At 37.5% G+C, this 17,062-nt stretch overlaps 1 protein-coding gene across 1 annotated transcript; it reads right to left on the bottom strand.

Moving 5' to 3' along the window:
• Window positions 1-2,320: 2,320 nt before the first annotated feature.
• On the bottom strand, window positions 2,321-3,847 carry LOC131614534 (uncharacterized). The gene is made up of 3 exons (XM_058886106.1): window positions 3,562-3,847; window positions 3,091-3,417; window positions 2,321-2,595 (listed from the first exon to the last, which is right to left on the bottom strand). Exons 1-3 carry the CDS (start codon window positions 3,845-3,847, stop codon window positions 2,321-2,323), a joined length of 888 nt encoding a protein of 295 aa, XP_058742089.1.
• Between the last annotated feature and the right edge of the window lie 13,215 nt (window positions 3,848-17,062).

The following is a 17,062-nucleotide window of genomic DNA, read 5'->3' as shown; positions in this document are numbered from 1 at the left end:
AGCGTCGTCCACTCAAATTAATGAAAAGGTGACTCTCACTAATGAGCCGTACATTGGAGTCATGTATCACACTCATCTCAATTATTGGAGTTGATCTAATTGTCTTTCGTATGTGACTCTGCATTCATCGAGGACGATTCTAATTGTTGTTCGTATATAAGGGTGGTTCTACATCACACCAATGTATGATTCATATACTCTTACAAAGTTACACTTCTTTGACCTACCGACTTAGGCATTGGAGTACTAACATTTCACATACACCTTATCTTGACTTACCCGAGACTCTCACCACAGTATCAAATGCCTTCCACAGTAGACTACACCAAAACATCACCAATTTTATGTTTGACATCGAAATAGTGGCGTCGTATGTGGAAAGCTTTTTTTATTCTCATGAAATTCCACGTCGAATTTCTATAATTTCATGTGTAATATCGTCGTAGTCGTTTTTGTTAACTGATTCGATCTCCGTGAATTTTCACAATCGTCAACAATGGTAGCTCCCAAGGCAACTCAGTCGATTGATCATCACAATGACGCTCATGTAATCGACGTTGTTGCACCGCTCATCATCTTCACTCCTGAAGATCCACCTCCTCCCTCAAGGATAGACAATTCAGTCCTACTGACTTCTCTAACCATCATTCTCGCCATTAACTAACCTCTCTGCTAGTTGGACAGGAAACTTTCCATGTTAAATTGTTGGTCTAACCATTCCAACAACTACACCAAGGTCAAATTTAAAACAACCTCTGCTGAATGTGTAATTTCCTAGACCAGAAAAATGTCTCAGAACCTTCACCAACTTTTGGCCACACTCAGAACACAAGGCGTAAACTGTAACACCCCAATTTTCGTTTAGTTATTTATTTATATTATATTGTATGTTTATATGACTTTGTACATGTTTTTATTTAAAATAACAGAATAATAGTTTTATGCTAAATGGGGGTGTAGTGAGTGTTCGAGGGTGTGCAGAGAATAGAGTAGTTATGAAAATTATTTAGAATAGAGAAAATGGGTCATACACTGACAGTGTAAAATATTTTTACACTATCAACCAAACACCACCATGTATCCATTTAAAAAAAAATATTTTTAAAAAAATTTAATAACATGGCAGATTGATGACTCTCTATTGGATGACAATATAAAACTATTTTACATTGTCAGTGCACTACCTTTTAACTCTTTAGAATAATGGAAAATAATAGTAATGTAGTAAATAAATTAAATAATGAGAGGAGTAGTATAATATATATTTTGTTATTATTTTAAGATTAAATAATAAGAGTAGAGTAAAAATAAAATAGAAATAAAAGAGGAATGGCAATGTGGGAATGTTGTGATGAAGGTAGAAGAGGAAAATCCAAATTAAGGATTTTTAGTTATTATAAGAAGGAAGTTGAGAGATTAGGGGGGAGTTTTTCATAGTACGTAAAAAATAGAGAAAAGCTAGGGCAAGAGAAAGTGCAAGGAGAGGCTAGAAGTTGAGGGAGAGAAGAACGCCAAAGCAAGATCATTCAATAACTATGTAAGAGGCCGGATTATTAATAAACGGGTATATGCATGACGAGTAGACATGAGGAGTCTTTAACCTCCAATAGAGTTTGTATGATTATGTATGTTTTATGATAATTGTATGTGAATCTGAAATTTGATAATCAATTGGTGTTATGATATGTTTCGCACTACTGAGATTCGTGAGAATTGTTGGGGTATGATGTTATGAAGTTTCATGTCGTAGAAATTCTTCATTGTTGACTTTGAAGATTTTGGAATCATGATAAAAGTGATGATTAAATATTGATTTTACATTATAATTGATAGGAATAGGTTGTTTGATGATAACATGTTAATTCCATGATGATTTCTGATTGATTTGAGGACCTAGAAATGAAAAAACAGAGTTCGAAATTAAACTCTATGCAGAAAATGAAAATATGCCTTCTACAGGTCCATGACGGGTGTCGTGGTCATGGCAAGTAACCCGCCACGGACCCCACGCTCAAATATAGAGTTGAGTTGTCACAATTGTGAAAGGTGTGGAGTTTTAGAATTTTGATGTTGGTGGCGGGCTCCATGCCCGTGATGGGTAACCCGTCGTGCATCTGGAACTTGCGTAGATTGGTTGTTTTCTTGTATTAAATTGCAGTTTTCGATTATTTCGGCTTATGTGGATTGTTGGCTACTGTTGGGTAGTGTTATATGTTGTTTTGATGTGAATCAATGATTAAAAATATTTTTAATCGTTTTTATAAATTAAGAGTCCAATGATGAATATGTGTGAATGTGTCGATGACATTATGATAAGTTGTTATGATAAGTTGTTATGATAGTTGTCATGAGGGAAAACTTCAGGAAATTCTTGCACCATCTTCAACTCTGCTATTATCGCTTGATTCTCAACAGACATTGATGCAACCAACGCAAACACTTGCACTTCTTCCTTCATTAACACGCACAACTGTCTAGCAGACAACAATTCCACACCTTCCTCTTCCGGAATAGAGAACCTCACAGACTTATCATAACAATTAATATGAACATGGTTATACTCTAACCAGATCATACCTAAGATCTCATCCAAACCTCTTAACGGAAAGCACACAAAATCAACAACAAAGTCTCTGTCTAAAATCGACACGGGACACTTTAAACACACAAGAGAAGTAGTCACCGATCCCTTAGCCGGAGTATCGATGACCATCTCTCCATTAATGGAAGATAACACAAGACCCAATCTTTCGATACAATCAGAAGAGATAAAACAATGAGTAGCACCAGTATCAATAATAATAATTAAAGGTATGCTATTAATGAAACATGTACCTCTGATGAGTGCATCCTCACTAGTGGTTTGAGTTTCTGACAAGGCGAACACCTTTCCACTAGCTCGCTCATTCTAGGGTTTCTGACACTTACTTCCAATGTGACCCTCTTCACCATAGTTGAAACAAACCATCTCCTTATGTGTGCAATCAGACGACGCATGTCCAAACTTTCCACAACGAAAACACCTTCTCGCTTCAACAATACACGCATTACTCTTATGGTCAGCCTTGCCACACTTGAAGCACACAATACCAGCAGGAGCATCTCCCCCAATAGTTCTGTTGCCCTCAAAAGCTTTCTGCTTATCCTTTCCAGTTGGAGCATCATAAGGCTTGCCACGGCCTTGTTGACTCTTGCCCCGATTCTCATTAATAACCCGATAATGAGCATTGTTGTCTTCCTCATAGATTCGAAAACTATCAACCAAATTTGCGAAGATACGGATCTTCTGATAACTAATAGCCTTCTTGATTTCCGGGCGCAACCCATTCTCAAACTTGATGCACTTCGAAAATTCACCAGCTGGTTCATCATAATGTTGGTAAAACTTAGCCAACTCACCAAACTTAGCAGCATACTCTACAACCGACTTATTCCCTTATATCAACTCAAGAAATTAGATTTCCTTCTTTCCACGAACGTCCTCGGGAAAGCCCTTCCTCAAGAACTCCCTACGGAACATAATCCAAATGATCTCCTCACCTACAACCTTCAATCTCTAACGAGTTTCTAGCCACCAGTCATCAGCCTCGACTGCTAGCATATGAGTCCTATACCGAACCTTCTGATCTGGACTACAATCTATCACACGGAAGATTCTCTCAATCTCCTTTAACCATGTTAATACGCCATTAGGATCATGAGTGCCCTTGAAGACTGGTGGATTCTCCCTTTGGAAGGTAGACAAATTGCGAGATGCAGCATTCTCACCAACATTTGGCTGATGTTCCAAAGGTTGAGCCATCGCCTCCAAAGCAGCAGCAATTACAGCGTCATTCCTTCCAGCCATCTCAACTCATCACTATAACACAAGAGCAGTCAGAACTAACTAATAATACACGATTGTTTAGACCACACTACAACTCGACACTTGGCCGGACGGACCAACCAGGCTCTGTTACCACTAATATAACATGTAACACCCCTTTCTAATACCCCAAATATTTAACATATAATCAGAGTAAATAAGTATGAATATAAACAAAGGGCATCACATCGACGTTTCCAAAAACTAAAAGCTTTCAAAAACCAACATCATTCATCATTAAATATACAATTACACATGGTCATCAAGGTAACACCTTTCACTTGTCATAATTCATCAAGAATATGCATTCACAGCGGAAATAATAAATACTCATGTATTTCATAAATGATCATGTCTCATACCATGATCATATCTCAATAATAATCCACAAGATCATATAACGTCATATCCAAGATATTTGGCACTATGGCCTCTCAACAACAAATAACAAAACATACATGTTTGCAAGATAATATCATAATACATATCCAAAACAAAACACGAGTTCAATACTACTAATCCCAACCCAGTGTTACATGATCAGAGCATTGACTCACTACCTAATCACCCAACAAACGCGAACGCTCTCCGACTAAACCTCGCACGAGCTACTAATCGTCAGAACCTGCACGTTACCAACAAAGGGTAACATTCAAACAGAAGGGTGAGAATTCAAATCATTATGAAGAAAGTATAATAAAGTACAATGATTTAATTAATAATCATAGGAATTCATCACACCTCGCGTAATCATATGAATAGTATTATCCAATATATTTCACATGTTCAAGTATTCAACAAAGTTCAATAGTATAATATTCAAAAGGATTCAATACTATTATTCCAAATATGTATACAAACCGTCATTTTCATATATTCACATTTATCACCAAATTATGTATCCAAACATCACCAAATTCAATTATCACATCTCATACACACATAAAAATCACATAAATGCATATACTCAAACATCACATAACACCAAATGTGACTCAATGCAAGACATGTGACTCTATGCATGTGGTACCGAATGTGAAACCAACGTTTCGCCGCTTTCCGATTCAATATCTAGAATCCAAGTCACGCTTCCGATCCGGACAAGACCAAAGCCCACCAAACATAAACATATAGCTTACCGCTTCTCTATCCATCTCAAGTATCAAGCCATCGCTTCTATTTCAAAGCAAACCACCTCTATCTCAAGGCAAACTATGCTATGAATATATGTACAATTATCACCAACACATATGCAATTAAGATCATCTCTATCATCTTAACATTCTGCATATCACAATAATTCGACTCTATGAATTATCCACCAATTGTACATATACACATTCATAATGAATATACTATTCATATATATAGGCCAATTATCAAATACAAACACAAATTTCAATTAACACTAGTAATCATACTATCTCATGTTAATTCACATTTGCCAATATATATGAATACACACTTTCACAATCAATCAACTAATCGCTAGGATTCATGCCATACGGCTATCCACAGAGAACATTCTCATTGACATAGCAATATATTATTCTCAATATAAATATTCAAACCAAAAACACAATTACGATCAAATTCTCAAAATACCGTAATTTACTGACAAATCGAATAATTGATGTTAGACGCTGGCCTAAGGATCTAGAGGGGGTGAATAGATCTCACAGAGTTTTTCGGAATTATTTCGAACTAATGCGAAAGTGGTTCTGAATCGACTTGCGTCTATTCCGGACCGTTATTGCAAGGGTCGTATATGTGCCAAAACCACAAGATAATTGAGATTAACGATGAAGTGATATGTTATCGAATCAATACGTTTCACAGCTGAAAATCGATTAACTTCTAAATTGATAAACTTTGGTTTGCAATGCAGTAATAGTGAAAGAAGCAAAAACACAAACACTTGGTGATAATGATCAAATTGATGGTGATCCAATGTGTGATGAATTGTGATGTTTATGCAAGTCCTTAATTCACAATTTTAACACTCGAATCGTTGATCAATTTGCAATTATAACCAAATATGAATAGAACGTAAATGAAAAGATAAAAGCGACAAGAACACGATATTTGTTTAGGCAGTTCGTCGATCGTCCTCGCTACGACTACTTCTGCCCCCAATTCCAAATTGAAATTGGGAAATCTTCCATTAATGTTGAAAGCAGTTTATACAAAGAAGATAACAAAGCGATAAACAATAAACCAAATTTGTTGATCCTTTGAATCTTCTTCCCCCTTAATCTTGAGCCAGATTAAGGTCTTCCAAGAGCTTCACTTTGATCCCTTTCTGCAGTGTCTTGAATTGCTTGAACACTTGTTCTACAATCTTCACACTCAGCTGGATCCTTGATGAAGCCTCTTGATAAAAACCCCCAAAATTCACCAATCTTGGAGGACAAAACCCTCAAATTTTATTCACCAAAAACCCCACAAATCTTCACCCACTAGGAACCTTCAATTCCGTTCCATGGACGTTATCGAACTCGATCACTAACCCTCAACACAAGAATGATTATGTGTAATTGTGTTGGAGATGATGAAGAACGAAGATGAGAAGCCTTTGTGTATCTTTCAGTTGTTGGTGTTAAGAAGCAATAATGAACCTTGGACAATATATATGAGAGCTTATCAATTGGAGCAAAGAAAACCAGAAATTTTGGCATTTTTGATCAAATAGGTCGACCTCTTGTAGTGCTTAGGTCGACCTAACAGAGCTGCATATCCTTTGAATAACATTTGTTCCCAGTTAGGTCGACCTGTTAAAGAAGTAGGTCGACCATAATCCACTTCAGATACGTTTTGGGGACCTTTCCTCAGTTTAGGTCGACCTAGTTGTTGTGTAGGTCGACCTAGCAGAATGATATGTAAATTTCTCCATTTTAGGTCGACCTGGGTTGGGAGTAGGTCGACCTGACTGCTGTTTTTCTGAGTTCCTCTTGTTTTACTTGTATTGAGTCGACCTATATGCATAGTAGGTCGACCTGCTCTGTCATGAGTGACCAATGCTTGCTTTTCTTTGAGTTCTTCTGCTTGTGCCTTGTTGCTTATATGCTTGTTGAGTTTGCCATGAATCAAAAACATCTTTGTGAGTGTGATCTTGTATTCACATACTCCCCCTTTTTGATGATGGCAAACCGGTAGTAGAAGCTTTGGCAATAAGTGGTAAAAGCTCCCCCGGACTTGTATGCATAAGCTTAAGTGGCTGCATACTGAGCTCCCCCGTACACTCAGCTGAGCTCCCCCGTACACTCAGCATCTATCTCCCCCTTTGACAACATCAAAAGAGATACAACGAAATAGAAGAGGAGAGTAACGAGAGAAACATAGATAGAACGCTAGCATTCATAGTATAATAGATAAAAGGTAGATAGTTATAACATAAGAACCAAACATGTTTAAAGGTACACTTTAACATACATAATAATCCAAGAGATTAACAAAAAAACAAAGTACGACAACATATAGCAATTGAACATAATGATAATGAGATGAAATGCAATGATATGATGATATGATGGAGAATGCATCCTAACGCCTGCCCCTTCTTCCCCTTCCTCTTTGAAATGTATGAGGACGATCTTCTTCAACTTGTTCCAACAGATCAAGCACAGAAAGATTGAGGGTATTGAAGCTTTGACTTAGATTGGCATGACGGTTCAATGTCGTTTCCTCATATTGATTCTGTCTTAAAGTGGAGTTGGATGCAAATGTCTCAAAGTCAGCTTTATGGTCCTGAACCAAGCTATATAACGATTGATATTGGCGTTGTTGTTCGTTATAGCGGTCTTGTTGAAGCTGTTGCATTTGTTGGAATTGGAGCTGCTGTGTGTCGAAGTGCTGTTGTTGTAGGAGCTGCATATTCTCGAGCATGGATATGATGTTGGTTTGATCCGGAGGAGGTGGAGCTGTATATCCCCAAGGGATATCCTCTTGTTGTGGAGGAACATATCTCCAATTTGCATCCGTATCTTGTGCAACATCTTCCATATGGTGATCATCATCATTTGCATTGTCTTGATCAAATCCTTCTTCTTCATTACCTACAATGTTTCCAAACTCCGTGGGATCATCATAATTGTAAATAACCTTCCCGGTTCCCTTTTGAATGAGATAGTAGGTTTTCCTAACTGGATTCCAATGGTATCCCATAAGGGTCAAGGTTGTTTGTGAGAATTCTTGAGATTGTTGCATGCTGATGTAGTGCAAGTGATCAAGCCTCATGCCGAAATGGTTGACAATTGTTTGAATTATTGATCCATAACACAGGGCGGTAGTTTTCTGTTGGACTTCATGAAACTTAGCAGCTAGAAAGTAAGGCCAATGTATACGCGTTCTGTTTTGCAGCAGATACATGAGCACAACTTCGTTCCGTTCAATTCTTGAGTACCCTCCTGCTCTTGGTCGAATGATTCTTGAGATGACCCAATTTAGGAGCCTAGGATCTCGCTTCAGGTGACCGGCTGTTATTGTTTCATTTGGTTTGTCAAAGACGGAAGGGTCTTTGAGGATGGATTTCATGTAGGCCACATGGTCATAGTTTCTCGGTACATCCCCGTCTTCCATACATAATTCATCACCTACAATTTTGAGACCAAAGATGCTAATCCAAGCCCGTTTGTCAACAACATGCGACCTTGAGCCCATTTTGAATCAGAAATTACAACCATCCCCTTTTGTAAAGCCTGCATAGAAAGCCCTGACAGTATTTTCACAGTACGGAGTATCGCATTGCACTAAGGGATGAATATTTTGATGTTCAATCAAATCAGCGACATCGGGGATATGCATATTTTTGACAAGATTTGGATCATAGGTATATTGCTTAACAATTTTTCGTTTCATCTGCCACTTCTCAAAATTTTCCCTACAGTCAGGATGAACAAGAGCACTTACCGGTTGAGAAGATGAACTAGCAGCAACTTCCTTTCCCTTTCTTGATTTTGGAGGCATGTTTGTTGAGTAGGAGAGCGAGAAGGAAGATTTGTGACAGATTTTGTGCTTGAGGAATTAGGGTTGGCCGTACAAATGGAATGCAAATGAGCAAAAGAGGTAAAAGAGATGATAATGTATGAGGGGGTATGGGTCGGGTCGACCAACAGACCCAATTTGGGAAAATTTTATAGCAGTAGGTCGACCTAATTTAGGGCTGGGTCGACCTAACAGACAAGCCCTTAAAAAAATGCAGATTAGGTCGACCTAAAAGAAGGGTAGGTCGACGTAACTGGGCATTTTAGTTTGTATGCTGAAAAATGACTTGTGTAGGTCGACTCAGAGGCATATTAGGTCGACCTAAGTTCCCAAAATTTGTGAAATTGCTCTATATGAGATGTGTTTATGTCTAGTTACTTGCTTGTATGTTTAGAATATGATATGCTATGATTAAAGATGAAACACATACATGAGCAAGAGAGATATATGTATGAAGTCACTATAAGCATGTTAATTGATAGCATATTATAGCACCAATGATATTTTTGGAAGTGAACAACAATCATGTTACCGCCTTCTCAATATGTAGGTGTCACCGTTTAGTGAAAGCCTTTAGTCCATGTGGAATGATGCCTGACTTGATAATGAACTACCTTTACACTAGGAGAAATGTTAGCTTGAGAATAACCAATATATAGATATAAAGTAAAGGAATAACTTTAAGAGAAAACAAACGTAATTAGCCCAAAGTAGAGATATCGAGTATCCCTAATTCCCTACGAATGTTGAAGTATTGCTCCGTTGCTAGAGGTTTGGTGAAGATGTCAGCTAGTTGCTTCTTGCTCTCTACATGTTCAAATATAACGTCTCCTTTCTCTACATGATCTCTTAGGAAGTGATGCCTTATTTCAATATGCTTGGTTCGTGAGTGTAAGACAGGATTTTTACTCAAGTTTATGGCACTTGTGTTGTCGCACATGATAGGTATACGATCAAGCTTAATACCAAAGTCAAGAAGTTGTTGCTTGAGCCATAATATCTGCGCACGGCAGCTCCCGGCAGCTACATATTCTGCCTCAGCAGTAGATAATGCAACCGATACTTGTTTCTTGCTATGCCAACTTATCAATGAATTTGAGAATAGATGACATGTTCCACTGGTGCTTTTTCTATCGGATTTGCAGCCAGCAAAATCGGAGTCGGAGAATCCTACCAAGTAGCACTCATTTCCCTTTGGATACCATAGGCCATATGTAGTAGTTCCACGTAAATATCGCAGAATTCTTTTGACAGCTTTTAAGTGAGATTCTTTTGGACAAGATTGATATCTTGCACACATACACACACTAAACATAATGTCTGGTCTTGAGGCAGTAAGATACAATAGTGAACCTATCATACCTCAGTACAATTTCACATCAACCTCTTTACCTTTCTCATCTTTGTCTAGGTTAGTATTTGTTGCCATAGGTGTGTCAATCTCCTTCGCTTCACTCATTCCAAATCTTTTGAGCAGCTCTGTACAGTATTTAGTTTGACTTACAAACGTTTCATGACTGAGTTGCTTGATTTGTAGGCCAAGGAAGAAATTTAGCTCACCCATGAGACTCATCTCAAATTCACTCTGCATAAGCTTAGAAAAATCTTTGACAAGTTTTGCATTAGTCGACCCAAATATAATATCATCTACATAAAATTGGACTAAGAGTACATCTTTATCTTTTCTTTTAATAAAGAGAGTAGTGTCAACTTTACCCCTAGAGTACCCTTGACTAAGAAGAAATTTGCTCAAACGTTCGTACCAAGCCCGAGGGGCTTGTTTAAGACCGTATAGAGCATGTTTCAGCTTATAAACATGAGTTGGATACATGTAATTCTCAAAGCCGGGTGGCTGAGCAACATAGACTTCTTCATTTATATAGCCATTTAGAAAGGCACTTTTAACATCCATTTGGAATAGTTTGAAGTCTTTAGAACACGCATAGGCAAGTAAGAGGCGAATAGCTTCGAGACGTGCTACAGGAGCGTATGTCTCTTCATAATCAATACCTTCCTCTTGATTGTAACCTTGGGCAACTAATCTAGCTTTGTTTCTAGTAATAACGCCGTTTTCATCAAGTTTGTTACGAAAAACCCATCTAGTGCCAATTACTTGATGATCTCCCGGATGAGGGACTAAGTCCCAAACATCATTCCGTTTAAATTGGTTTAATTCTTCTTGCATGGCCATTAGCCAATGCTCATCAAGTAATGCGTCCTTAGCGTTTTTCGGCTCAACTTGTGAAACAAAAGCAAAATGATGACAGAAGTTACTTATCTTTGAGCGTGTTGTAACGCCCTTTGAGATGTCTCCTATTATGTTGTCAATTGGATGGTCTTTCACATTTGTCCAGGCCTTAGGAAGTTCTTCATTGTTTGAGATGCTTTCCTTTTCACTTTCATCATGAGACTCATCTTTCTCTTTCTCAGCATCTTTCTTTACAATATTTTCATTCTCGTCTTCCTTATCTTGGACAATGTCTTCAGTGGATGGACCTGCACCATTAAACAAAAGACCCTTCTCGACATATTTTGTATAAGATTCATCAAAAGACACGTGTACTGACTCTTCTACTATAAGTAATCTTTTATTATATACCTGATATGCTTTGCTAGATTGTGAGTAACCAAGGAAGATGCCCTCATCAGCTTTAGCATCGAATTTACCAAGATTATCCTTACCATTGTTCAAGACAAAACACTTGCAACCGAATACATGGAGATGAGATACATTTGGTTTTCTACCTTTTAGTAATTCATAGGGAGTTTTGTTCAGTATAGGACGTATTATTATCCTATTCAAAACATAACATGCGGTGCTAATCGCGTCAGCCCATAAATACTTAGGTAGACTACCCTCATTCAGCATTGTTCTTGCCAACTCCTCTAGAACCCAATTTTTACGTTCAACCACACCATTTTGTTGTGGTGTTCTAGGAGCTGAAAAGTTATGCTCAATTCCATGTTTATCACAGTATTTTTCAAAAAGATAGTTTTCAAACTCTCCACCGTGATCACTTCGAATTGCAACTATTTTGGTGCTCATTTTATTTTGACATAATCTTGCAAATTGTGTGAAAGCTGGAAAAGTTTGATCCTTACTAGGTAGAAAGATTGTCCAACAAAATCTAGAGTAATCATCGACAATGACAAAACCATAGATGTTTCCACCTATGCTTTTAGTCCTTGAAGGGCCAAAAAGATCCATGTGAAGTAGTTCAAGAGGGCGTGATGTTGAAACCACGTTCTTTGATTTAAAAGAGATTTTTGTTTGCTTTCCCTTTTGACAAGCATCACATAGATGATCTTTTGAAAACTTCATTTTAGGTAAGCCGATTACTAAATCTTTTGTGACAACTTTATTAAGTAAGTCAAAATTTATGTGGGCGAGACGTCTATGCCAAAGCCATGAGTCTTCGCCTAGAGCAATTAGACACTTGGTACTAGACTTAGATACCTCATCCAAGTTTAGCATATAGATGTTGTTTACTCTTAAGCCTTTAAACATAATGTCTCTTTTCTTAGTATGTTCTATTGTGCAGCCAGCATTTGTAAACATTACTTTAAAATCTTTGTCGCACAATTGACTTATACTTAAAAGATTATGCTTAAGGCCTTCTACTAGCAGTACATCAGTTATAATTGTGGTAGAGGGGTTACCTACACTTCCTTTACCAAGTATGGCTCCCCGATTGTTATCTCCATAGGTGACATACCCCTTTTTCTTTGCGTGAAACTCAACGAAAAGAGATATGTCTCCCGTCATGTGTCTTGAACATCCGCTATCAAGGAACCACAACCTTTCGGCAATGTCAAGACACTTTTCAGCTTTCTTTTTCTTGTGTTGATGAGCCATAAGGCATAAGTTTGTTGATTCTTCTTCATCGCTTGATGAGCTTTCACTAGATGAATCACTTTCCCATGCTATGTAGGCTCTTTTAGATTTGTTGTGACCTTTGCTTTGGTTCTTCTCTTTTTCCTTCTTAACCTATGGACAATCCGGTTTGTAGTGACCGACTTTCCCACAATTAAAGCAAGGGCCTTTGATTTTTCCTTTGTTGTTGTCATCTTGTTTGAACTTGTTTGATTGCTTTCTATAGTTGATCAAGCCTTTGTCAGAATGCTTTGCTCCATTTTTCTTTAGATATTTGTTGTATCTTCGCACAAACAGTCCCATTTCCTCATCATCGGAGTCTTCGTCATCACTTGTATCACTATCCTCTAGCTCTTGTCTTGAGGTCTTGGAACTTGAAGCCTTTAGAGCTATTGACTTCTTCTCTACCTCTTTCTCCATGTTCTTCTCTTTCTTTGCCCTTTTCTCATGCATGTCAAGGCATTTAAGGTGTTGTTCATGTTCCTCTAGTTTACAAAAGAAAGTGGTAATGTCTAAGGTGTTTAGATCATTTGCTTCCTTTATTGCTGTAACCTTGGGTTGCCATTCCCTGTTCAAACATCTTAAGATTTTGTTAGTAGCAACTGCATTGGAAACAGGTCTATCAAGAGAATTTAAACGATTTTTCAAGTGAACGAATCTCTTCTGCATGTTTTCGATGGATTCACCATCTTCCATGTGGAAGAGTTCGAATTCTTGAGTTAACGTATTGATTCTAGCTAGTTTGACATCATCCGTTCCCTCGTGGGCAACTTGCAATGTGTCCCACATAGCTTTAGCGGATCTACAATGGGAAACGCGATAGTATTCATCAACTCCTAGAGTTGAGATTAGAATGTTTCTCGCTTTCCAATCGTATCCATATCTCTTTTCATCTTCAGCATCCCAAGTATTTTCTGGTTTTGGAACAACTGCACCAGCTGCATTTGTCATGGTGATCTGAAAGGGACCATTGACAATAGCTGTCCAGATGTTCCTATCAATTGCATTGATATGGACACACATACAATCCTTCCAATAGCCATAGTTTTCACCGTTGAAAACTGGAGCTCTATTGTGAGCCCCTTTAGGTCCGGAAGCCATCTTTCCAATAAGTGTTTCACGTAGCACGGAATAAACCAGAGCTCTTGATGCCACTTGTTAGACGCTGGCCTAAGGATCTAGAGGGGGGGTGAATAGATCTCACAGAGTTTTTCGGAATTATTTCGAACTAATGCGAAAGCGGTTCTGAATCGACTTGCGTCTATTCCGGACCGTTATTGCAAGGGTCGTATATGTGCCAAAACCACAAGATAATTGAGATTAACGATGAAGTGATATGTTATCGAATCAATACGTTTCACAGCTGAAAATCGATTAACTTCTAAATTGATAAACTTTGGTTTGGAATGCAGTAATAGTGAAAGAAGCAAAAACACAAACACTTGGTGATAATGATCAAATTGATGGTGATCCAATGTGTGATGAATTGTGATGTTTATGCAAGTCCTTAATTCACAATTTTAACACTCGAATCGTTGATCAATTTGCAATTATAACCAAATATGAATAGAACGTAAATGAAAAGATAAAAGCGACAAGAACACGATATTTGTTTAGGCAGTTCGTCGATCGTCCTCGCTACGACTACTTCTGCCCCCAATTCCAAATTGAAATTGGGAAATCTTCCATTAATGTTGAAAGCAGTTTATACAAAGAAGATAACAAAGCGATAAACAATAAACCAAATTTGTTGATCCTTTGAATCTTCTTCCCCCTTAATCTTGAGCCAGATTAAGGTCTTCCAAGAGCTTCACTTTGATCCCTTTCTGCAGTGTCTTGAATTGCTTGAACACTTGTTCTACAATCTTCACACTCAGCTGGATCCTTGATGAAGCCTCTTGATAAAAACCCCCAAAATTCACCAATCTTGGAGGACAAAACCCTCAAATTTTATTCACCAAAAACCCCACAAATCTTCACCCACTAGGAACCTTCAATTCCGTTCCATGGACGTTATCGAACTCGATCACTAACCCTCAACACAAGAATGATTATGTGTAATTGTGTTGGAGATGATGAAGAACGAAGATGAGAAGCCTTTGTGTATCTTTCAGTTGTTGGTGTTAAGAAGCAATAATGAACCTTGGACAATATATATGAGAGCTTATCAATTGGAGCAAAGAAAACCAGAAATTTTGGCATTTTTGATCAAATAGGTCGACCTCTTGTAGTGCTTAGGTCGACCTAACAGAGCTGCATATCCTTTGAATAACATTTGTTCCCAGTTAGGTCGACCTGTTAAAGAAGTAGGTCGACCATAATCCACTTCAGATACGTTTTGGGGACCTTTCCTCAGTTTAGGTCGACCTAGTTGTTGTGTAGGTCGACCTAGCAGAATGATATGTAAATTTCTCCATTTTAGGTCGACCTGGGTTGGGAGTAGGTCGACCTGACTGCTGTTTTTCTGAGTTCCTCTTGTTTTACTTGTATTGAGTCGACCTATATGCATAGTAGGTCGACCTGCTCTGTCATGAGTGACCAATGCTTGCTTTTCTTTGAGTTCTTCTGCTTGTGCCTTGTTGCTTATATGCTTGTTGAGTTTGCCATGAATCAAAAACATCTTTGTGAGTGTGATCTTGTATTCACAATTGATTCAAGTCCAAGTATATTCCAATCAAATAGACTCATTGCAATTAATTCAACTATTAATTTAATCAACCAATTAATATCACACTATATTAATTTCAAACGCAATTAATTATCACATATCAAAGATTATCATCAAAACCTAATAATCACAAATCATAGAAATTTAGGGGTTTCACCCTAAATATGTCAAAACCTAGAATTTGAAGAATAAAATCCCTAAATCATGTTAACCTACCCATTGACCCAATCATACTAACCCATAATAATAAGGATTATCTCCCTTACCTTGGTAAATTTGGACTCTTTCACCATATCTCTAAGCTTTTCTCCAAAAGAAATCCTTCCTAACATCATTTGGAGACACACCTAAAAACCAGTTCGGAAATCAGCTTATCAGACGAACTTAAAACCCCCAAAATCAAAATCGCTCCGGCCATAACTTACCTCTATGAGTCAGGAACGTTGTGTCCAAGTACTGCAATGATCCAACGGTTGGATTGAGAGATACGTCCGTTTTGTCAAGGTGACTCTATGCTGAAACTTGCTGAGAAAATTGAGGCTTCCTCCATAATTTTTCTTCTTCTCTCAAGTGCTCCTCCCTTCTTTCTCTTCTCTCTTCTTTCTCCCCCAAAATGAGTTATGAGACTCCAACTCTAAAACCCTAACTTTATACTCTTACTATCTCTCTTATGTCAATTGGGCTTAACCCACAAATCCATCCATTATGTTTCTATCACTTAAGTCCATTTAGTTATATCTCTCTAATAACTCAATTAAGTCAAATAACACAAGCACTCACATAATTAAATACTTAAATAATTATTATATCACATAATTACTAAATAAATAAGTAATTATTAAAAATACCAAATAATATAATTACTAATATAATTAATAAAGATATTAATAAAAATCGGGATGTTACATAACACCCCAAATCTACCCCACAGTTAATATGGAAATCATAGTGCATAGATCACAAAACAACAACATATTCGAGGCGTCACATTTATCGACTTAAAACCCATGCAACGTAACAGCTCATTAATAAAGATACATAGCACATATCCACAGAAGGAATCACAATCAATTAGTCATTCAAATCAAACAACTTTAAAACATCGCAGCGGGATTCATAAACTCTTACATTCAAAACATAACAACGACTAAACAAAAATGTCTCCACAAGACAACAACAAAATCCAACTAAACATAACAACATAAGTCAAAGCAAACGACAATCTCCACGATTGCTACGTATCAAAGCAATGGACACGACTCGAGCTACTAACGGAAAACGACTACTCCTCATCGTTACCTGCACGTTACCAACAAAGGGTAACATTCAAACAGAAAGGGTGAGATATCAAATAGTATAAAAGAACGTATGATAATACTTATAAAAAAGATAAGATCATACTTAATCCACCACTTCTAAACTTAAGCACTTGCATCACCACAACATAGTTACTAATCAAATATAACGACATAATCACATCACAATTATCTCATCAACACCTAATAATGATATTCATCTCGTAATCACAACAATTCAAAATGCGACTCAAATGCGAATCAACTTATGCGTATGCATGTGGTACCATTGGAGTAAAACTCCCGTCTCAAACAATTGCCATTGGGCCGTCTCAAACATTTGCCATTAAGGCCGTCTAAAAAATTTGCCATTAAGG

The sequence above is a fragment of the Vicia villosa genome, linkage group LG6, assembly GCF_029867415.1.
Source record: "Vicia villosa cultivar HV-30 ecotype Madison, WI linkage group LG6, Vvil1.0, whole genome shotgun sequence".
Taxonomy (NCBI): domain Eukaryota; kingdom Viridiplantae; phylum Streptophyta; class Magnoliopsida; order Fabales; family Fabaceae; genus Vicia; species Vicia villosa.
The sequence above is the reverse complement of the archived record's forward strand: the minus strand, read 5'-3'. Positions and strand labels throughout refer to the sequence as shown.